The following is a 24843-nucleotide window of genomic DNA, read 5'->3' on the forward strand; positions in this document are numbered from 1 at the left end:
CTACTTGGTGCGGTCTGCGCATGAGTGAAAGAGTCGCGACAAAAGTTAAATTTAGCATCCGTCCGGAATTTCGCTGGCCTATTTCAATTCCATCGCAAGAGGCAGATTTAATGATATATCTCTTAAATTATTGCGATTACTCTGTACGAGGTATCCATTTGCGTTTCTATATATACAATTCTCATAATGTGATGTTTTTATAGTGCATCGAGCAAAGTGTTGTTGTGAGCGCAGGAAGTTAATGAAGTGTAAACAGTGTATGTTAGAACAAGATGATGAAAATGCGAAGCTATGTACTGATAGCGGCGTTGTTCATGTGGAAGCAAGGTGGGTTTATTAGCGCACGTGGTCACAATAAGCTTTTTCACATTTTTAAATAAATTTTCCTTTTTCTTTCCCTTATCGCGTACAAAAAGAGCATTCACAGTGCAATCAAAGAGATGTACATTGCTTCAATCTTATATTATAAATTGAAAACAATAATTATTTTAAATTTTTTTAATTTCCTTTATCTTCCAGTTCTTTTATTAATTAAAATGAAGTATTAACTAATAACTAATTTAAAATAGTATAATGTAAATATTATAATTGTCGCAATGCACAAACATATGTACTTGATATTTGTTCAACTTTTTGTATTCTATTTAACATATGTGAAATGGTCATTCTTGAAATAAAGAGTTTATGAACTCAAATTATCAAAAATAGTTGAAGTGATACATAGCTGCAATCTAAATGATACTAATACTACTTTTGCTAGGAATCATGGTGTTCAGTTAAAAAACGAAGCATATTTTTTAAAGACCGCTATTTATGCTTAAGGACAATAATTGTTTTTTCAAATGGTATTGTTAGTTTCAAATAATTTGACATATTTCGCTCGAATATAATTTACGACAAACATCTGTAAGTCAAAAAATCTATCCAACGATTTATAATAATAAAGAATGTACTATGTATATTTATTTTATTTTATTTAACTTAAATAACATAAACTTTATTTATCATTTACTTAATGACTTAAAAATCTTTAATTTAAAAATAAACTCATACTACACAAAGACTTGGTGTATAGTGATTTATTTTACGACCTGAAAAACAAAAAATAATATTTATTAATTTCATATTTGTATAGTTGATTAAATTAGTGCTAAAACTAGTATTTATTGCAGATTGTATAAACTGCTTGCGTCTATTAGAACTACGCGTTCCCACACATGCAGCCAAAGGAGGAGAAGCGATTTTAGGTTGTCAGTTCGACTTGGAGAATGACGTGCTGTACTCTGTAAAATGGTACAAAGATGGCAGAGAGTTTTATAGATATATACCAATGAGCGATCCACCCATTAGCCACTTCGCTACACCAGGGGTCATGGTCGATGTATGTATGATATTTCTTAAAAACAGAATTAGTAGTACAAATAAACTATTTCTTCATTTAATTGGTAATGTGGATAAAATTTTCACACATTGTTATCGTTATTATGACAAAAAAACATTCGATTAATTATATTATTATATTAACTGTGTCTAAGCTAAGATTGCATAGGAAATTGTAACTTAATTTTTAATTAACTATAATAAGATATAAAATATTAACTACTTTTAGTTGTACACGTTTTAAAAATAGGTAAAACTAGATTACAAATGGTGTGGTTGTAAATAATACAAAAATTATTAAAGATAGAGAGAACTTTCCTACTTTTCAGTGACTTGGTGCTAGCAAAGCAACCAGTAGCTAGTATATTATATTTTAAGATGACACTATTTCGTCGCTCATTAATAATATGTAAAATAATGAAACACTGTTAATTCTACAATATGACAAAAATTATAGACTAATGACCAGATGTGAATCGTATAACATATCACAGGCGTTATTTTCACTACAGCCCAGCTTAATTATTATCACAATTATTGCTTATGTGTATACAGGTAATCTTTGAAATAAATTATGGAGTGATTATTTTATTTTAAATGTTGTAAACGAATCGATAAAGTCTCAAAGGAAGACTTTGACCTATTTATAATATTGTTATACATAAAACAACAAAAAAGCTGTCAACTCTATAGACTGCAACCATGTTATATAGTACCAAAATTGAAAAAAAAATGTGATATTTATATTCATTAAAGATTTAGTCTGAGGAAGTAAAGTAGTTACGGTAATAACCACTAGATTTTTAAACGAACACACTGTAGTCTTTTAAATAATTTTGAATTTAAAAGCAGGTTACAAATTTTTCAACTATTTAACCAACGGATGAAAAAGTTTGTAACTTTACCACGATAAAAACTTGAATAATAATCTTTCGAAATAATTAGAGTTTCTTCTTGCTTAATCAATTAACACCAACTTAATACTGGAGATATGACCATAATAAAGTGATAGTAACACTCTTACAAATTAAACTTAAAGCTAAAATGTCATCAACTTTGTAGATGATCAGGTTAAGTAAATTATTTAAAACTCAAAAGTTTATTTAATATTTTATCCCGTAACAGGTGAGTCGTTCTTCAAACACCGTGGTGACATTGGTGCACTTGTCACAGGAATCCTCGGGGTTATACCGATGTGAAGTGTCAGGTGAAGCACCGCTCTTTGCTACAGTTTATGAAGAGAAATACGTCACGATATATTGTAAGTCATATTCATTTGTTTTGAGCAATATTCGAAAGGGTTTTCACTGACTGAATCTACAAAACTTTTTTAATAAGGCGGTTATTGATATAACGTGACTGTTACAAAAAAACCAAAACCGCCAAGATATTAAATGAGGTCCATTTTTAGTACTTTTTATTAGTAATGATACGATACGTACGTATATACATTATATACATTAATTTTTGATATCTACAATACAATAATTCTACAACAATAACACGCTTTTTACTTATTATTCTTCTCCATTTTTCTCTTCTCTATATGCTATTAATCGAAATATTGAAATTCGTTACTTATGAAACAAAAATAGTTAATTTCATAAATGGTTACTTTTTAATTATATTTATAACTTCAACAAATAAAATTTAACTCTTTACTCTTCCAAAATTTTGAGGCATTAATTGCAACATGTAAATAATATTTTTGAATCAAAAGAGCTGCTATTATTATATTGCTAATCGTTTTTGGTAGGCGCTAATATATTCGATATATTAGACTTATTTAATTGTTGAATTATGGTTTCTCGAAACAGAAAATCAATTCAAACGTAGGTATGCGTACGTACACGCATTTTTATTTTTATATCACATTTTAAGACCAAAGTTTTTTTTATTTTTCAGTGTTACCTGAAAGTAAACCACAGTTAACAGGATTAGAAGATAAATACAACATCGGGGATAAAGTTAAATCTAATTGCACATCGGCAGGCTCCCGTCCAGAAGCTCAATTAAAATGGTTTATTAATAACAGACTCGCTGCAAAGAATTACCTTCGAGGGCCCTGGTATAGAACAACGCCGAACACTGATGCCGTGGAAACTATACTGGAGTTGTCGTTCATTGTAGGATCAAACCATTTTCAATTTGACACGATGGACGTTAAAGTAAGACAGATTTATCAGTAGCTACAAATTAAGTAAGATTGAAAAAGAAAATTATTTATTTATTTATAACAAGTTTGCAAGTACATGACCGATTAAAACAAATTTATCTTGGCACAAAAATAAATAATTATTTTACGTAACCTTTTTCTGTAATATTTTAAAATTGTAAATTATTGCTTTTAATTTATTTACCATACTCCAATAAAATATAATTATATATATAAAATAATATAAATGTGTAATAATGTTTCAGTGTTTATGTATATCTTTTTTATTTTAGTGTCAAGCAACGATTGCTCCGCTATATCAAGAGGAATCTACACATCATGCAGTACGGTATGAAATTCAATCCCTTAAGCCTTACACCGACGAGCCAATACTTGGAGAAAAGCCTATCCCAACTTTTTCGGGTTTTGGAGACACTACCCTCCTACAATTAGAAGAAGGAAAAACAAGTAATTTTATTTAATACAAACTGCGTCGTTACTTTCCTGCTTCATCTAGAAACTTTGTGAAGAGAAATTATTTAGTACCTCTTTTCCCGGAATTTTACCAAAAAGCGTTACCGCTCGCACTTTACTTTATTTATCAGAAACATTTATAGACGTGAAAAAACTCACAAATAAGATGCGAACACTATGTTTTAACGGGTTCTTTTTAAATTGTAATTCCTTTATAAAAATGCTGGCATCATGGACTATTGTTTTCTACTGAAATTTTTATTTTGTTATTACAGCAATAAAATATCATAAAGTGATATATTCTATGGTTTCCTGGCTTTTGTTGAAATTAATATTTATAAAATTCTAAATGAATCTGTTCTTTGTTGTTTATCTAAATTTCCATGTTGTTCTGAAACAATCGTGCATGAATTATTTTTTTATTAACTCTTTATTGTCTTGTTGCAGGTACCGCAGCACCTAGATTACATTTAAATCTATTCTTTTTATTTCTAGCTTTTGTCAGATATATAAATGGTTAATTTTATATTAAATATTTTTTTAACTTATTACACTCTTTATTTAAGATTTGTTTGTACATTCATTACAAGAAGCATGAATCAGGCAGATTTACATTATTAATAATTTCAGCTACAAAATTGTGAATAGAGAATTGTTCGGATAGATATATAAAATATATATTTCACCAGTAATAATAAGCGCAGCACTAATTATATGTTATATGTACGAGTATTAGCTAACTAATAACTGTTATTGAATATTCAAAACACTAAGTCTATGAACAAGCACTAACAATACTAAAAATGTTTTAATTCTTAGCATCATAAAATACTTATAATCAATAAGAAATTAATAGTTTTGAATGTACACAAATATCATCAAAACTATAAAATGTATACTTATTAAAAAACAATTATGTATGCAATTTTCGTGGCTCATTCGAATGTTCGCTTTCCGTTTATTTCGCGGTCGCGTGTTATTTGGTCGTGTGGGACAATGATTGGGCCATTATTGTAATAATACATAAACGCTACATGACAATGACAAAATAACCTTCTTCATTTACATTTTTTACGGATATCACGACATCTTTCAAGGCCGAATTAAGATGAAACATGCGGATGGTACGCCTGTAGTATACGCGTTATTATGTTCCAATCCCAAACCTTCACACATTGTAAGATAGTTAACGAGCCATACAAAAGGGTAAGAACAAAATTAAAACACAAAGTAAGTTTAAATCAATATATTTACTATGAAGAATTGTTAACAAAATATAGGATTTTGGTACCTTAATAACTACATCCTTCCATATTTTAATTTTTCATTATATATTTACACGTATTTTGGTTATGAACTGTATCAAACTTACTAAATTAATAAATTAAATTTGCATATGTGTATCACCAAACAAGTGTTTATATCACTTTTATTTCCTTCACATATTAAAAATAAATTTAGCCGTAATTTGCCTTTTTTCAGTTAAATTTCCTGTGTTTAAACAAGAAATGTTTTTACAGAGTATACTTAACTGTTTGTACTTTTTAGCTTATTATACGAAAATTATACAGAACTCGTTATCACCTGAAGTCACATTGTTTAAACATTACAAACCACTGCAACCACTGCTTCGGCTGACTTTAATTAAATAAAGTCGTTGGTGTGGAAAAGCAATGCTTTCTATGTTTATGTAGTGTTTGTTAGATCGTGGCCAAACCATAATAATTCGTGATTATCTTTATTTACAAACCATTAAAGCCAAGGAAACGTTTTATACTTTCCTTTACGGCAGCAACACTTTTATATTATTTCCGTTCGATGACCTATAAAAGAAACTCTTACACATACATAATATTTCAGATTTTTCAATGGTTATCCATCCAGCTAAACAATAGCAAACTATAACATGCAATGAAAATATTTAGTAATACTAATAAAGGCATACTTAATTATTATCACAGCTCTAATGATAGATTGAAATTTATTTCTCTTGTAGTTAATTATAAAAAAATCACTTAACTTATTAAAGCCAGTGTTAAACAAAATTCAATAATTTTTGACACTAATGTCGACATTTAAATATCACATACATGCATTGAAGCTAAATAAATTATATTGTACAAAAGGTTTTTTTTTCCGAAACTATTATTGACACATCAACATTAGATAAAGTCGATAAAATAACCATCAAGTAAGACTTGATTTCCCCAAAGTTAAACATTAAAATCCACATAAAACTAAAGGAGTATTGTAGTAATTTGTTCAAATTTAATTATCGCTTAATAGGAATAAAGAATTCATCAACAAGAGACGCGTAACACATAAAATAACACTTACATTAAAATAAACCACATTCATTACACCAAGTGTAACTAGTATGACTCTGAAAATATATCCTCGTTTAGCGACGAATAACTAATCTTTTTATCTCGTTACAATTTGTCAACGTACTGAAAGGAGTAATTGTCTAGAAGCAGCTAGGCATTATTATTCACGGTTGTAATGATGTTACGATATCGTTTGTAAATGCACAACTTCCTTCTGTTTCTTACCGCGGAAATGTTGTTCTATCTCCGCTAGCGACTTCCCTTTTGTCTCGGGGACCATGAAAAGAACAAAAATGAACGCTGCCGCACAGAAACATGTATACATCCAGAAAGTACCGGCCGACGTCAATACAGCCTGGAAAAAAATACGATGATTAATTTATGAGAAATCTTCACTAATCTCAGATAACTATTGTACACGATTTGAAGTGAAAATCAGCTTGAAGTTATGTAAATAAATAAAACAGCAGATACTAAAGGACGCGCTCTTGTTATCTCACTGATGTACGATAATGTTGACAGGTAGTTATCTGTGAGAGGTCTCAATAATACGTTTGCACTTAAACTCAATAAACCGGTAGCGTGATTTCTGTGCTATTTTGTCGCTAATATATTTACTTGGTACTTCAGGAAAGCAAAACTTATTGTTTAATAACTAAGTATTTTTTTAAAAATTTAGGTAGAAACTGTAAAATCTAAAAAAAAGTAGTGGAATTAATAGCAAAACGAAGTATCTATTTATTCAGAACAGTAACTATTTCATCAAAAGTAGCTGTTCTTACAAAAATGCTTAACGTCGTGGTTTTTAATAATATTTAGTTTATACAATCTTCATAACTCATACTAGTAATGATAGCGAATACTAAATTTAAAATTACACTCTTAGTACTTACCTCCAAAGCGTGATATGATTTAATCACAGTGAACATCGAAAGAAGATTGACAGCGCTTGCCATAGCAGAGAGCTGTGATCGGTAGTGCGTTGGAAAGAGTTCACCCAGTAGAAGGAAAGGCAGCCCGCCGAAGCCCAGGGAAAAGCCGAGCATGAACACGACTAAACTTATTATAGGTAGATATCTGAAAAGAACAAGTAAACACTTTTTGTGATTTTAGAATTAATTGTATCAGAGTTGTTTGAAGCAGATTGAGTGGCATAAACATTAAAACATATTTTATATTGAAATAATGATCAATGATGCCGAAATGTTCAGTACTACAGAACAATCACGGTGCAGACTAGGAAATTACATCACCAGCTTTAATATTTTACTTAACTTTAAAATGAAGTATTTTAAATTATTTAATGTTTGTAGTAAAAACATCAGAAAACTACTACGATCACATAAAATGACGTTCCGGTACAAACATAACTAAATAATAGCTTATTAACTCTTCGAGATTAATACTTGTTTTAACCATTTATCGTTTCATAGCAGCATACGTAGTAATTACGGTAATTGTTATATTAATTTAGATAACCTGATTTTCTAAATAAATTATTATGTTACGTCTAGCAATGGAGTAGAAAGATCTAGGATATATGTTGTCGTAACTATTTCAAGGCTAGAGAAGTTTTGTATTTATGTAAGTGTCTTGCGTGTGTATAGTGATCTTATGTATATTTAATAATTACTGAATTTTATTTTACCCAAGCCAGGATTCTGCTGCAAATTGAAAGTAAAAAGCGGCACCCATCGCCGCCATTGAAATGCACATGGTGACTGCCGAAAGCAAGAGCAGCGGCCGCCGCCCGGCGCGATCAACCAGCATGGTACTGACTCCATTGCTGATGAGTTGCACAGCGCCCACCGCTATAGTTGCCGTCATTGCGTCTAATCTGCTTCCTAAGTTTAAATAAAAATAAATTATTATCCATTGCCACTAATTATTGAAATATTCTTTAGCGTTTCCATCAATTTCCAACAAGCTTTGTACAACAACGTGGGAAAGTATTTTTATACACCAGAAGTATAGTGTAAAAATTTAGTTTACAGAAGTCCAGAATAACTTTTTTTTTACCGATGCCTTTTTTGGAAAAGAACTATTTCGAAGTTTGCAGTGTACATTTTATTTTAAGTTATTTGAGCAATGTTTTAATCGATTTTCATTTTCATTTTAATCGAGTGTCCTTTAAACTTTATTTACTGCTGAAGATTATTGAACTATAAATAATTTAATGAAAAGTTAAGACACGACACCGCATAAATTAGGTTTTACGAAAGACTGCTTATTAAAAATATACTTTTAAAAAGTGTTCTAATTTTGAGCAGAATGTTGATCAAGCAAACATTATTCGTTTTTAAGTAAATAATTCCTTATAACCTTGAAATATTTTTTTACATTCACAAAATTTTCTTGGGGGTATCAAATTTTCTAATTTCTTATTTAGATCGTTATCTTTGAAAAATGGATTCGATTTAATAACGAATCGACAACGGATTGACTAATGGGATGCCCAAAAATATATTTAAAAAAGACTTTCACATTTGATTCAAAAAATATCGTAATGTCTAAAGTAAAAGATCTTTGACGTGAAAAGTATGTGGTCGATGATAACATATGGCTAACATATGGGCATTGTAAGAATGCTCGAATTCACACAGAGAGTAATAGAGTGGCCTATGCTCGAAGCTTTGCTTGTCTAGCGGCTTAAGTGGTGACATTGAGCCGGTGACATTAGTCCTGGGAGGACCGACTATATAGTCAAGGTGGCAGTAAGGTGCTGGCAGCACAAGACCGGTTATTGTAGCGATTTTTGGAGTAGACCTATGGCTTCCAGCGGGTGTTTATCGGCGGACGTAGTACAGCTAGCGTATTACAAAAGTAAATGTGTACATATACTAAGTAAGACTTTTAATATTTCTGTAGATTTCATTATAAGAGAGACCCGCGTGGATCATTTTTATAAAACATTCCTTGTGTGTCTCAAGGGCTTTATTATAAAAAAACTGTCTTTATTCTTTCACAAATAGTACGTGAATGCTCTACAAAATGAAAACGTCCCAAAAGAACACTGCTTTAGTATTTAGACTAAAATTCAGATACTTTTAATTTTCTATAGAACATGCATTATTTTTGCACATTGTGTAAAAAGAACTGTTGTATTATAACCCTGTACAATAGTTTACTCTTTTAATCACGCAAAAGCAACCATTTTATGGTAATAAATATATTTTTTATTTCATTGTAGGCATTTTAAAGGTCTATGAGAAGGTTTTGCATCATACTGTACAAATCCAATCTAATTTATCGTTGTTTGCGAAGGCTAAATATCACATACAGTAATAAAATTGTTGAGATCTATTACAAATCGATTCATAAATGAAATCATTGCAAACTTAAATTTTCATATTATCTATATTTTGGCACGTTTGAAGATAACATCAATACTTGGTTGAATATTCTAATGTATAATAATGTCCATAAATCTAAATATTATTATTGATTTACCAAAATAAAAGTCACAAATATCGTAGTATACAGGAGACATTTTTGATTATTTAAATTGTAACTTTTTATTTACTTAAAAATACAAATATTCGATTAATTTTAAAGAATGTGAATAATCGTAAAATTCATGATTTTTAATTGGGTTAAATTTGCGACGTATTATAAGTTCTTAAAGAAGTGTATACTTCAAAAACTAGTGCATTAAATAATTTTAGTAGTTACCTGCACTCTGAAATATCTCCACCGTGAAAAATATCACAGCATCAATACCGCTAAATTGTTGAAAAATGAGCAGAGCGAATCCCACGATCAAAGGTTTTATGACCGCCGAAGAAAAGAACACTTCGCGTGTAAATAGGCTCATTGGTTCAGTCTCAGGTGCCTTTCTGTAACAATGTCGATTTTTCAGATTAAAACAAATTGTTACGTTTATAATTTTAGATATAAACAATCCATGACGTCTGTTACAGTAGAGATCGCACGCGGGATTGTAAATATATGTACAAAGGAGTTTGGGTCTCTTTCTCCGTAATTGGCATTTGATGTCTTGTGTTTGTAGACAGTATTTTTCAAATCTTAGACATTAACCTTTATTGTCGATGGCGCTTTTAAAAACATCGATAGAAAGAGAAATATAACATTCCTTTGTAAATCCTATGTTATATTACAAATGATAAAAAATACGATGTTGTTATATCTCAAGAAGAGTGATGACAATACAGTAGGTATTAGTACTTACTCAGAATGTGCTTCCTCGTCCTTAACCGTTGCAACTGCACGTCCTGACAGCTGCAGCCATTTGATAGCAGGCTCGGCATCTAAACCTCGAGATTTTAACCACACCGGGGACTCCGGCAGTGGTACAAGGATGATGAAGAGGGCAGCTAAAGAGAACAAATCACCAATTCCATTTGAAAACTTTAAATAAGTTATAATTTATTTTAAATTGTATATAAAAACAAATATCTATTTTAGAAAAAGATCTTTGCTTAAAAACAACAAACGCTTACCGAACCCATTAGTACATATTTTCAACGGACTTGATAAGATATTAACATAATTAGTCTGGTTATTAGTTAAATATAATGTATGAATTTAAAATACGTCAGTATATGAATTTAATAACTTTATAATCAAAAACGTTATAGCATACATAAAGAGAAGTTTAAATGGATTTTCTGATCAATAGCAACGTTTAATTTCATTAATTTTCTTTAATTTTTTTTATATTTGTTTTAAGTTGAATTATCAGAGTAAATGAACGAAAAAAAAGGAGGCATACAAATCGTCATTGCCTTAGTTATTGTGTCTAACCGCTAGGAAATCGAACATCTATTTAAATCAACTTTGTTATAGGAAAACAATAAAAGATATTGTACTAACCTTATATTATACGGCTTACTCTTAATTAAAATAGTTTTTTTTTTTAATTTATCATTAACTATGTACACGACTAAAAAATTTACGTAACTTATAATTACTTCCTCATTTTTCTATAACAACAATACATTGCTCGTAGTGTCAAAGTTTCACCGATGTTTCCTAGTTTGGAATTATAAATAGCGCAGTTGAGTTTTTTGCTAGATGATTTTTTATCATATCGTACTTCATCGTAAAAGGCTTTTTGAGGGTATGATTACATAGAATGATAGTCTCATTTAAAAGACGCCGTCATTACTGGAATTTCTAGATTGAGATCAAATTCTCAATATTACGACCACAGACGTGGTGCTCCTAAGAATTGAGTAGATTAAATAGTAAGAAGGACCACAAACATACATAAAGTGTATATCACTTACCATCTTTCCCGCTCTAGTCCCTTTTTTGCATAAAGATATCAGGGAAAATGCAACCATTAAATATTGTAATTAATCTATTAATAATCTATACATTTCTTATGCAACATACAATTATTATTTGTAATTATCCCTTGATATATTCGTTAAATTTGAATAATTTGATTATTAATTAAACATCTAAATCAATTTCCACGTATGAAAGTTTTACGATGACCAGTACGTAAATTTTTTGAAGACATACACAACACCCATAATTCGAGGCCGTGGCAAGCTCACAATCGCACATCCAGCCATGTAAAGGCCCGTCCTTGGGTTTTATCTACGATTACAAATCTGGAACGAGGAGATTAGTAGAATAACTAGCAAGTTTCCATCTTCTATGGAGACTACTGATCGGCAAGCGCAGCGTCGGACCTATAAGGTGGACAGTTAAATAGGACCCTGTTAGGTCATTGGCAGACGTTAGATGCAGGGCGCTTTCCATAGGTCCTATCTGAAATCTTTATCCTACGTCCAGCAGCGGACATTTTACTGATGATGAATGATTGTGATGAAAGTAATCGAAAATTTAAGAAACAGGAAAATAACAAATATTTATCTTCCGACTATCAATTTAAATAATCAATATCTTTATGGATATTACCGCAAAAAATTGCCGAAAAAAACGCAAGATGCCTCCAATACAGCCAGTTGCCAGCGACATATGAAATTAGAATACCAAGAGACATTGATAGTGTGGGCAATGAGCCCAAACGACCACGAATCTCAGGGTCACAGCACTCGCTTACCTGCAACAAAAACATTAAAAATAGGACCACTTTGCAACAGAAACCGGAATTTTACGCAGCTTATTACTTTCAAATATCCATATTTTTAAGTGATTTTTTTAACAAAATAATAACGAAATTATTACCATGCAGTACTCTCTATATTAATGAAAAATCGTTTCAAGTTTCAAAAATTTCGCTAGTTATAACGCTTCTCAAACTCGTCTACAATATAGTTGCACGGGAGTTTGGAAGAAGTATTCTAGTCGTACAATCAACGCTGCGCTGGCAATAGTTTAGTTTTACTCTAATCAAAATTAATCACCATGTTTTTCATTTGTAAATAGAACCCTACAGTCTTACTTTAAAGAAAAAACAGTTTATTTCATTGAAAACTAAACGCTCCAGAATAAAAGCAGAAAAGTATGAAAACCAAATAGTAACTCTCACATAAGGCGTTTATACGATAATACAGTTTCAAAATTTACGGCTACGCCATTCCGTGCTTTAATTCCTTGAGTTATGTCTTAGAGATCCATTAACGAACAATGACTTAAAAAAAATTAAATTGATCAAAAATTTAAAGTTTTTAGTAGTTTCTCGTTACTAAATAGTAGATTTTGTTTAAAAATCCAAATCAGTGTTATACCTTCAATTATTAAGCTGTTCTTTATTAAACTAATTTTGATTGACTCTAAATAATGTTATTTAACTGTTAATAGGTGTACTTATTACTAATTTATTATTTTTTTGTATTCACTGTGTACTGTGTGTATTTGTACGCATTGTGTGTAGAAAAATTCGACAAAGGTGACTGAGGGTTAGTAACAATATAAACTTCATTAAAAGCTTTTTTTCATTTTAACGTAAATTTGTAACTTATTTACTTTTGTGTAAGTTTAATTCTATTACACACACGCATATATATATATACATGAATATAAATGTAAGTATATGTATATATTTATATTAATGTATACGCATATATGTAAAAGTGTGCATAGGCGAACTTCAAAGAGGTGACTACAATATCAAGGCAACATTTGTGATAATCTTTAGTAACACCTCATTAACTTCGTGAGTGCTGACGATAATCGCCACAATAACACTGTTTATATTAATCGCCGGGTAAATAAGGTGCATATGAGTGTTGGTTTAGTAACAATGTTCTTGTTTGTTTTTATAGAGTATAGTATATGTTTGTATCGAAGAGCTAGCGGCATTCCTAATATTAAGATAAAATGTTACAAAGAGCTTCTTGTGTTAGAAAGAATTAAACAAGTGTTATACGTAATAGTGAAACACGTGTTTTCTGTCACGCAATGGATTTTGATTGCTGGCCACAAAAAAAATAATTGAATTCGAATTTATTTTCCTTAAAGAACCTAAAAGCATGCAATATTTTAAATTTTATTTGTTTTTAAATATGGAATGGACATTCAATGAAGACGGAATTACAGTTATTACGTTTCGTCGATGCAGTTACGAGTGAAATCAGATTCAAGTTGAAAAATTAAAGGACATTTTTCAGTAACGCTTAAATTTTCAAGTATTACCATAGCCTTACTTTATCGTTTCATCGAACAATGTAATAAAAATTAACAATGTAATGAAACGGGTAAATACTCCAGCAGCGACCAAAACTGTGAACTTGTGAAATTGAAAGAAATCCTATGCCTAAGCACAATTTGTTGACCCTTGAGATTAGTATAAGAAGAATCGCGGTGGATAAGGTGTTAAATAAAGATGAAGTGTATTAAGTTAAGAAGAGACTCAAAGCTTTTCGAATTAAAAGAGGACTGTGTTTGGTTGCGAGTGTAATTAACCGAAGACTGAAGATATCACCCTTAAGTTGAAGTAGTACATGGCAAAAACATTGTGAATTTTTTAACAAGGAATAGAGCTACATTAGATCAACAAAATAAAATGCCGGTCGGACCGTCCAAGTGGCATTTTATTTCACAGAAAAGCAGCTCTCGTCCTTAATCGTTTTAGTGTCATAACGGGTAAATTTTTGAGAAAAGGGCGTAAAAACGAAAGCAGATATTTATCAAAATACAATCCTCTCAAACTTCGTCAAAACTTGTTTTGGGCCAGCTAATATAACAAAAGTTACCGTAAGTTAAGTGTGGGGGGTGTAAAATTTAAACTCCTTTCGTCGCGAAAACTGGCCCAGGTTCAGCCCAGATTTAAATTTCTCAAATTATAAAAAGGTCTAAGGACTACCTGATTCTCATTTAAAATTAGATTCCTGTTTCTCTTTGATCGGGATAATTTGATTAAAGCAAAAGCCAAAATCGTTAAAAAACTAAAACGTGTGTAAAAATAGTTCCCAATTGCTTTAATCGTTTAATTTGGTAATATTTTTATTTAGATCACTTACGTAAACTTGAGCAGGGGCCAGTACGAACCCAACACAGAGACCGGACAGGAAGCGACCGACCAAGATGAGAGCGAATCCGGGAGCAAAGCCCAATAACAACCAGCCTCCAGCCCACAGCGGCGCAGAGAGCTGCAGAGTGCGCTTCCGACCCGCTCTCTGCATCAATGGCCCTGACAGCATACTGCCCACGAACGCGCCCAGCGGTGGTATTGCTCCTGTTATAGAATTGTTTTAAAGATTATTTGTCGACTTTAACATATCTTACCTTTTACATGCTCTTGCAGATTTTAAGACATTCATTTCTCTTTTGCTTCGATACAAAAAAATACAACTCGAAGGTGACTAGCAAAATGTATAATATATTTAACAATAGCTATTTTAATACTAAATTTAAAATCTGCTATCCTAATATTTTTAGTTTTTATAATAGGATCAATATATAAGAAAAAATTCACCTATCCATGACTTTTGCTCGCTGTGTTCTATGAACGACGGATCGTTATTCTCAATTGACGGTATAGCGGACGCTGAATAACCCCTCACCAGGCCGATGATTAGAAATGCTAGCGAAGCGCCAAATGTGAGCCACAACTGAAACAATACGTAATGTTTATATTGCGAACGATAACGCGATTACCACAAAAGATATTTAATATACGTTTTTCACTTCTCTGTATGTAATTCATTTTTTATTAATAGAATCATAAAATATAAGCGATTTTTCATATGTTAAGAGTAATAAATACGTTAGGAGGTTCTATATAATTTTCTTTCATCGTGAACAGGTCTTAGCTATTTGGAAAACTTCTAAAGTATTTGCATGTGAAAGACATTTCATACATAAACAAAGAATTCGGATTTTTAATTAGTTTTGTCCTAGATTGTAGAAAGATGCCCTGTTTATAAGAACGGTTTTAACTTTTCCGATATAAACAATTTATTTTTAGTACATTGGATAATTTATGTAATCAAATTAATACGAGAACTGAACACATTTCCTGGTTACGCTACGTACGAGTATGTTACCACTCTTGATTTAAAAATACATATAACAGATAAGAATTTTAAATTACTTTAATAAAACGTGAAAGTTTCTTCAAGTTCAAGTTAGTAGTTCAAGTTTTTTTAAACTATTTTTACTAGCTATTTACTTTTATCTCACCAAAATTTGAAAATTTGAATTAAGAATGCTGTATTCTGTATTTATGTGTTAAAAAATATTAGACAAGTTTTAGTATAACATAAATCAATGATATGAACATACATTGTTTATGGTTTTAATATTAGGCAACACACAACAACGAAACTAATTGGGTGCTATTTATCTATTTCTGACAGTGAAAAATGACGTCTAAAAAAATACCGATAGCACCTTTAATGCGTCCGTGTTAGTGGATTATCCTTGTAACGTAGAAGTTTTAGGCCTGTATATTTATAGGCATGATTCATTTAACGTTACGAACAAATACAAAATTTTATCTCTAGTTCGTTTAGGTAATAATTAAAATAACATATACACACACATATATATACATATATATATGTGTGTATAAATATATATATATTCAGATATATATATATATATATATATATATGCATGTCTATATGAAATTGCAAGAATCGTCTGTATCATCTGTATTTATTAATAAATAATAAATTAGGGAAATAAGTCTCTTCGCACAACTGTATATAAAAATATTTTGCTGCACTGTTGGTATCAGGCTGGTAATGTCATTAAATAAGTTACATTTTGAAAAAAGTAAAACATTACTAATTTTTTTTTTTTCGTTGGCGTCTTTCATTTATTTTTCTTACTGTCCAAATACGGAATCTGATGAAGATATTTTTCACATTTTAAAAATCATCGATTTCAATTTCTACTGCCAACTACTGATTAAATTAAATTTAAAAGGTGCAGAGAAAAAAGCCGGAATTAATCTATGAAAGTGGTTTTATCATAACACACATCTTTAGCCACTCATCAAAGAATTAGTTACGCTGGGAAATTATGATGGAAAATTTTAGCTGTTGATCTCTTCAGATTTCTTTAAGCAATATTAGGTTAACATTAAGAGACGGCTGTCACAACTACTTGTCGTGTTTTTTTAAAACAAAATTACAACAATAGCACCATGTCATTACCTACATGGTGAAAAGTTGTCGAATAAAATGGCCTGTACGTATTATAGTTCATTGTAAATAAAGTGTGACAAAATATATCTCGAATTATCAAACAAAACACGAAGGAAGTTTTCACCCACTTAATAAATGCCGCAAGGTTATTATATACAATGAAACATATTTATTAACCTCATATCTTATATTACATGGAAAACAACTGGTAAGAAGTTTAAAAATACTGTTTCTTTTAGAAAACTGATAACAAAACGAAGTTCAATCGTGAACTTAAGAACCTTATTCAAAATGAGATGAGTTCAGTATTTTTCTGAAAATCTTACTGTCACTAACAAACTGATTTGACCTTGATCACCGTCTGTTAGGCTTTGATTATAAGCTCTATACAATAAAGTGAAAGGAAGTTATGCCATCACTTCCTGCTTAGACAATCAAATGACATCCCTTCCGTATATAGCACAATGAAGAGTTTGTGGTAACCTCCATATAGTCACGTACCCAAACAGATTTTCATATAATTTTAGAATGAGTTTTAATTGCAATCTGTTATCTTTAATTAACTTTATTCTAAGCATTTTATAGGATGTCTATTTCGAGATGATCTTTAAAATAATACTCAAATTTATTTTTGTTTTTCCAAAACATGTTCTCATTAGAAGAATACTGTTTTATGGATACGTTCAACATGATGGTAAGTGATAATGCTGCAACTAGACCCTGTGTGCAGATCATACGCCGAAAATGGAGCTGGATAGGTCACATGCTCCAAAGGGATCCCCAATATGTAACGAGGCAAGCCCTAGATTGAAATCCCTAAAGAAAACGAAAACGTGATCATCCTGAGCAATCTTGGCGGTGGAACATAATTGCAGAGGCGGAGCGAATAAGGAAAAGGTGGTCTGAATTAAATCTCGAGGCTCAAGATCGACCGGGTTGACAACGCATTGTTAACGCCCTCTGGAAGACATAGAACCCTTAAATCAAGTCATGGACACGTTGGATGTATCAAACATTTTTTTTAATATACATATAAATTATTTTTTCAAACACATAAAAAAACTCATAAAAGAAAAGGAACGAACACCTATTTAATTATATCCGAGTATAACAAGACATTATATTTATTCTAATATACATCCGCGTCTTTTGTTTACGCCAAGAGACAATAATTTTGATTTATAAACCACGTGAATTTGTCATTTCATTAGTCGGATAAAAAATAAATATAAGTTGTATTTTACAATAAATAATATAGTGCAATGAGATGTACATATTCACAAAAATATTTTAGTGAACCTTGAAAAGTAAGGTTGTAATAGAAAAAAAAAGGAAAGCGTACACGATGTTTACTTATATTAAATAAAATTTTCGATAGAACGTAAGACTATAAGAAAAACGGATTGAGGATTTTTTGAAGGAAAACTTATTATATTTGGTAAGCAAACGAAATCATCATTATCACTTTATGCTCAAAAAAATATAACATGAAACAAGGTCAATCACCCCTCATTCAACACGAATCCGTTCAGCTGTTCTAACAAGATTATTCTAAATTACAATAGTTTTATTTATAATTTGAACAAATGTATGTTAAATCAAATACGCTAGCAATAATGTCAATGTCATTACAAATTTAAAGGTGAAACCTTTTAGCATCTTCCAAGATTACTTTTCGAAATATTTTTCATTAGGTTAACGCGTTGTAGAAATGGCCTAATGTTTACACGCGATTAGCCTCCAAAGAAATTACAAGTTTTATATGCAGACTCAAAATAAAGTAACCTTTCATATTGCATGGTACTACTGCCAACGCAATATTTTCAGTATTTTTCCTTCCATTGTCTTCTAAATATAACCCGATATTATCGTAAGAGAGCATTAAATATAAAATATATTTTAATTCTTTACTTAAAAGACAATTACAATCCATTTCACGACATTTTGGCATCATAACCAATTATTTTACGGTAATGGATAAACACGTTATTAAAAAACATGACTATCTTTCTATTTTGACGAAAGTGGAACATATGATAAATTTAATCACTAAAGAGTACAAAAAATATAATTTAAAAACGTTAACAAAAAACGCCTTTTATCAAAACCTTGGCACAATACAATAATGTATATAATTACCTTTTTCAACATTCAACTTATGTTTTAAATTAACAATTGTTATTAACCTCCCATTTATTTATTTTGTAGGATGAGAAAATGTAATTTGAATAGAAGATAATTTATTTTTTGATAAGATGGAGAAAAAAGAATCTTTCCTATTTTTTAATTTTTTTTTCTACATATTTAGTTTAATGTTAGCTTACCTAAAACTCCTTAATAACTTTTGCTTATACCGACTTATCTAAAAGGGGGCGATTTCGCAAATAGTTTCTACTACAAAAAGTAGCCAGAGCCAAATTACTTGGATATACATCGACATGGATATATATTTCTAAAATAGTCTATATCGCTCTGTAGTGAGGAACGGTTATGGTACGACCCGTGACCAACGGAAGCGAGTCATCACAAATGATTTACTCGTATTGTGGTCGATCATTCCAGAAGTATTCAAATCTCCTACGAGAGACAAGTATAGACTTTTGGCATAGTTTTTATCATAAAAAGAGGGTCTTTACTTTGTTTAGACGTATTTATTTTTTACAGCAGTGAAAAAGTAAAATTAACGAAAGAGTAATTTAATGTTGACAGATATGCCGGCAAAATTTGCCTTAACTCCTATAATTTATTTTTAATAGTACGTACAATGGTAGTAACAAAAGATGCAAAAATATTAATCTTTTTTTTTAACAATAGTCGTGTGTATAATTCAGCAATGGATAATTGGATTTTTTGTAATAATAGTTAATAATGATATTTCAAAGACTTACTTCTACCATTACGTTTAATTTTAAAATTTTAAACCGATTTTAATATCTTATTCTAGTTATAACTTCTTTATTATTAGTAACGCAATAGCACAAACCATCAAGCAAAGTTTGACAAAATTTTCAAACTACGCGCGTCGGTCACAACTTTTTTTTCATACAAACTCAGAGCATGGTACCGTAGATTTTATTAAAAAACTCGAGCAAAACTAATAAAAAACTACGCTCTCACGATACAAAACTGTTGTTTACTTTTTTTGCTAACAGACCCGTACACTGTATACGGGTAAATCTATTAACTAAGTTCAAATGCGAGTTTAAATATTTATATAAATTTCATATTATGTATCTTATATTGAAATAAAAAGGAAAAAAATAACTTAATTTATTAAATAACAAGACACTTCCATGTATAAACAACTTACAACAAACAATGCACGAAATGTAGAATAATTAAAGTTTACGAAGCTATAATCATTTTGCTTTATGAAATACAGCATGCTTGACGTAATCGGTTACTACTGTATATAGTTGTGGCAGAAGCATAACAATCCATTGCCTCTAGAGAAACTATTAAATGTCATTTATTGTACTGTAGCCCCCTTGGGGTCAACTACAATTGTTGTGGTTCGAGGAATTTTCGAAACCAAACTGTCTAACTGATATTTTAAACTTATCGTAGCTAGCTACTTATTTAAAGTATTTGCTAAATACAAAGTGTAAAAATGTTTCCATATGTAATCTTAAACTATAAGTATGAAAATAATTAAAACGTTAAGGTTTTTGTCAATAAAAAGTTACGTTGTACAGTGTCGGAGGGAAATATCTTCGTAGAAATACTCTTTGCAGATCATAAAATTATAATGAGAATAACTTTTTTCGTAGCTTGGGAAATATTGTCACTTTGAGTAAACTCAACCAGACATTTGATTTTTTCCACAAGCTATGGGTGGAGAGGAAAGTTTTGTTATAAATAACAGTTTTATGATCCGCTTTATCATTAATCATCAATTGAGCCGTTTCTCTTCTAGACCACTCAGAATATAAAAGTAAAGTTATTGACACTGTCAAACCCAATAAATGCAAAATTACTATTAACAGTCGTCATAAGTTGACGAAATATTCTAAATATTACGGGTATGTGTGTGCAAACATTATCATATAATATATATTGTAAAACTTAAACTGATCGAGAAAATATGTAATCGAAAACTCTTCAGTCCAGTTTTCGAACATCAGGTCGCCCTTGTCTTAGTATACTAAGAAAAAAGATTATTTCAGTGAACAAATATGTATTTGATGACAAAAATTTTAAGTTATTAATTCTTATAAGTACACAATAATTTTCTTCCGTGATATACAAACATTAATTTCATTATATGTTTATTTTATACAGATTCTTTATCATTTCTAGAACTCTTCTGTGACTCAAATTGGCCAAGTTGAAATTCAAATTGCTTCGTTTATTAATTGATAACGATTCTTAAAACACCTTGTTTCTAATATATAAATATTACTTCATAGTTCAAGTGGTATCAAAAATGCAAAAATAGTGTAATGGCTTTATGGAAAATATAAATTGTATACCATTGAAAACTAGACAAAGGGAACATTCATTTGACAGGAAGCAATTTGCTGACTCGTAAAGATTTACATACGGCTATACGTGCGTCTAAGTCAAGTTTGACAAAACGCTTTACAAAACTTCACAATTACGGAGTAATTTGGCATCATAGAGTTATCTCACCAAGCAAGAAAACCATTTATTTTACACATTAACATTTTGTGGCAGAAATAAAAACACTGAATAATTTACCACACACGAATCCTGCTACCGGTGGAGTAAATAGTAGTGGTTGTGTGAGTTGAAACATACCACCAAAAACCAGTTTCACGTATTTCATGATGACATGAAGTGATTTGTCGCTCGTAACACCCACTCGTAACAGTAAATATTAAATAAACAACTCCGTATCCAAGCTCATTATTTAAGACATGGGATGGTATATGTTGTATATGTGATATGGTATATATAGCTTAAGCACGTGTCACATAAATTTTCCAATATTTTCCACATTAAACTCCCGCCTAGATTAACAAACGTGTCTCATTTTAACCAATCCTTGGTTTGAACGGTAAGAATCGGTTATAAATTGGTTTAAGAATATCATGAAAATTTCTTTGATATAATTTAAGATGATACCTGTCGATCGAGGCGAGCGTAACAATCATCTGATAGTTATTGATAACCCTTATAAGATAATACAGCGTGTTTAGTAGATATATCTAGTAAAATAATATCTGTTTAAAAGTATACAAGACCTGTTCTCAAAGATGTGTAAAAATTATAATCATTTAAAATCGATCTAGTTCTTCATTTAATCCTCATTCGATAAAACGATAAATTTTAATATATATTTTATGTATTATGTTTTTGTTTCATGATTATTAAATACAATGTTTCCGAAATTTAATTTCATACGTCGAGTTTTGTCATCAGCTTCTTTTTGTAAGCGGCTTATATATACTGATATTTAAAAAGTTCGTTGATTATGAAGTAAAAATTGTCGAAAAAAATAATGGTTAATATTTTAATTTAAACCAAACTCTATTCATGCCATAAATAATTAAATGAAAAGAAATTAAAAAGAAAAGAAAGAAATACCTGTTTTAAAAATGCTGACGAGATGATTGTCATAGTGTTCAATATTTAAAACGATGGACAGTAATGCGTAACCGTTCTATGCACGAACAATATTAAGAGAGGTATAGAGAGTTGATGTGAACACAGTAGACCGGCGTCTCCAGGCGGCAGAGTCTGAATGCACCCGATAGCGCGCCACCTATTTTAATTATTGACGACGGAATACAAATCTCCGTCAACGCATTTAAAGCGGTCATGTGAGTGATAATCCGTATCATATTTATAAAACTTCTTCACTACTACTTTACCGTTGTGTACCTTTTTTTATAAAATGTTTAGAAGTATTTCGCTAAATCATTGTTCAAAGTTATAGAATTGAAGGAGACAACTTAACAAAATAGGTCAAGATTAGAATTAACATTTTAGCAAATTTACACTGCTGTTGATCTTGAAAATTTAATTATACCTTAAAAAGCAATTTACTCAAGGACTACATGCTCAAAAAATATTTGAATTGATAATTTGATGATGTTTAAGGCTTAATTTAGGTTTTGAAAATGCTAATATTTTTTTGCAATCACCTAATTCTATGTTATTTTAAGTTTTGTGTAAAGAAAGTAAGTATAGGTCGGATGTAATAAAGACATAAAGAAGTTATAGCTTAAAATTGTGAAAATTAACAGAAGATAACATCAAAGTTCTTCAAAGTAATAACATAATTTTTATTGACTCTTAAATTCTTACTTCGCCTTTGTGCTGTCTAAGTTTAAAAGCGACTCAAAATGCTGTCAATTTCCACCATTCTTTAACGATAGATCAATTGTAACCACCAAAAATTCCTATTGACGAATCGGTGCACCCACAAAGCAAATCGTTGGGTATTGCTAAGGAGATCCCAGCGGAAAAAAGCTGATGTGCTCTGCCAAACGTTATAATATGTCTTCTGAGATCTGAGACCGAACCACATCTGGATGATTACCAAATCTCTCAAAGTAGAGCCATACTCGACCATGCCACCCCTCCTTACGTTCGAACATTCCGGCTTCGAATTTATTGGATGAAGAAAAGGCCGATTGCCACGCCGACATCCTGGAAAAAGATCGTCTATACGCAAGACGCTTCTTTGAAATTCTTTTAGACAAGATACATTCGATAATGTGTTAGATAGAATATTGTAAAAATATGCTTCAAACCTTTACGCTATGCACAAATCGTTTTCAAGTTACGACAGCAAGAGTGAGCCGCCTAATCGGTGCTTCGCCGCAGCCCGAGTAGCCAGCGGTGCTTCAAAATAAAGGAGATCAATTTATGTTTATCTATTTTATTTACCTGTGTAGCTTTTTGTTTTAATACACGAGTGAAGGTTAATGTACACCTGACAATGCGTGACAGTGCATTACTGATACATTGTACCTGACACTCAAATACATTAACGTCAATAATTTAATGACCGTTAGCTTTCATTAGTATTTAGTTTCTCACAACGTGACAAAACTGTGATCGTTAAAAAAAATTATTTCGTTTCGAGATTTCCACAAAACTAAGAAAATGTTAAATGCATGTCCAAGTTTATTTAAAATATATGTACAAGTATGTCTATGTTATTCAGTAAATAATTAACTTTATTATGCCCTGTAATTTAGTCTGATACCTGTTGACTAGGAGTGTCAAACTCGATAGCTAACTTGGGCAAAATAAACAATGCTTAAGTTTTTGTAGCCTCAAGAAAAATCAGTGTTCATGAATACAAATACTTTTATTTGACTAGTAAATAGCAATTTTATACTATATATTCCACCGATCGATCAACACAATCATTCTCCCGGCAAAAGTCGAGTTGAAGATTCACGATGTTCGGCGTAGTTTCCGCACACACACGACCTCAGGGAAGAAAAATCTGACATGTGCGAAGTTCAAGATAGTGATCGTACCGTGGGGTACCGACTTTTTTCCTATGACTTGTTTTTTTAAATATCGGTGTCGTTTTGGAGTAATCAGGGAGCGCTCTATATGATGAAAGCGGTGTAAATCGAAAAAATAAAATAGCCGCGAGATTTCGCAGAACCTTGTTCGATCGCTCGCATGGCGATCGCCTTACGTCAGTTTTGTCAAATTATCACCTTTCTTTTTTTTATTTGCCTTTGTCTAGTATGATGGGTACCCCAGATGGGTTGGCGTACTCTGTGATAAACGATCGGATCTCGTTTCCGACGAGACCGATTGGTTATCGTATGGCGACCATGATGATGTGCAGTGTACGTGACTTGTGCGTCCGTGGCGTCGTCTGGAAGCTCAAGCACGTATCCCTGTCTCAAAAAAAAAGTAAGTGGCGGCACCCACAAGCAATGAATTTGTCTTTCGAGCGGCAGAATCAAAGCAATAAATGCTTACTTTAATATAAAATATATGTTAAACTACAAAATGACATTAATATCAATTCGACACG

General features: G+C 31.0%; 2 protein-coding genes across 2 annotated transcripts; one reads left to right on the forward strand and one right to left on the reverse strand.

The window, feature by feature from the left end:
* The first annotated feature begins 272 nt into the window (after positions 1-272).
* Positions 273-4640, forward strand: LOC137932894 (cell adhesion molecule 3-like). Its single transcript, XM_068776580.1, has 6 exons — positions 273-327; positions 1173-1381; positions 2506-2641; positions 3286-3548; positions 3829-4003; positions 4457-4640. The coding sequence occupies exons 1-6, from the start codon at positions 273-275 to the stop codon at positions 4528-4530; spliced, it is 912 nt and encodes a 303-aa protein (XP_068632681.1). The 3' UTR covers positions 4531-4640.
* A 1627-nt stretch (positions 4641-6267) lies between these two features.
* LOC137932982 (facilitated trehalose transporter Tret1-like) lies at positions 6268-22534 on the reverse strand. The gene is made up of 9 exons (XM_068776683.1): positions 22419-22534; positions 15191-15326; positions 14736-14950; positions 12229-12373; positions 10526-10670; positions 10009-10172; positions 7985-8180; positions 7230-7413; positions 6268-6691 (listed from the first exon to the last, which is right to left on the reverse strand). The coding sequence occupies exons 1-9, from the start codon at positions 22449-22451 to the stop codon at positions 6518-6520; spliced, it is 1392 nt and encodes a 463-aa protein (XP_068632784.1). The 5' UTR covers positions 22452-22534; the 3' UTR covers positions 6268-6517.
* Positions 22535-24843: the final 2309 nt, after the last annotated feature.

Source organism: Battus philenor, unplaced genomic scaffold (assembly GCF_028537555.1).
Source record: "Battus philenor isolate CCGP_79_NKW_IND1 unplaced genomic scaffold, ilBatPhil1.0.hap1 SCAF_12, whole genome shotgun sequence".
Taxonomy (NCBI): domain Eukaryota; kingdom Metazoa; phylum Arthropoda; class Insecta; order Lepidoptera; family Papilionidae; genus Battus; species Battus philenor.

Bases quoted from the DNA above. Each gene is read 5' to 3' on its own strand.
- LOC137932894 (XM_068776580.1), top strand. From the start codon at position 273: ATGATGAAAATGCGAAGCTATGTACTGATAGCGGCGTTGTTCATGTGG. The intron at 1,382-2,505 runs GTATGTATGATA...ATCCCGTAACAG, and splicing joins CACCAGGGGTCATGGTCGAT to GTGAGTCGTTCTTCAAACAC. The intron at 4,004-4,456 runs GTAATTTTATTT...GTCTTGTTGCAG, and splicing joins ATTAGAAGAAGGAAAAACAA to GTACCGCAGCACCTAGATTA.
- LOC137932982 (XM_068776683.1), bottom strand. From the start codon at position 22,451: ATGACAATCATCTCGTCAGCATTTTTAAAACAG. The intron at 8,181-10,008 runs GTAACTACTAAA...ATTTAAACTTAG, and splicing joins GGAGATATTTCAGAGTGCAG to GAAGCAGATTAGACGCAATG. The intron at 7,414-7,984 runs GTAAAATAAAAT...TGTTCTTTTCAG, and splicing joins GCAGCAGAATCCTGGCTTGG to ATATCTACCTATAATAAGTT.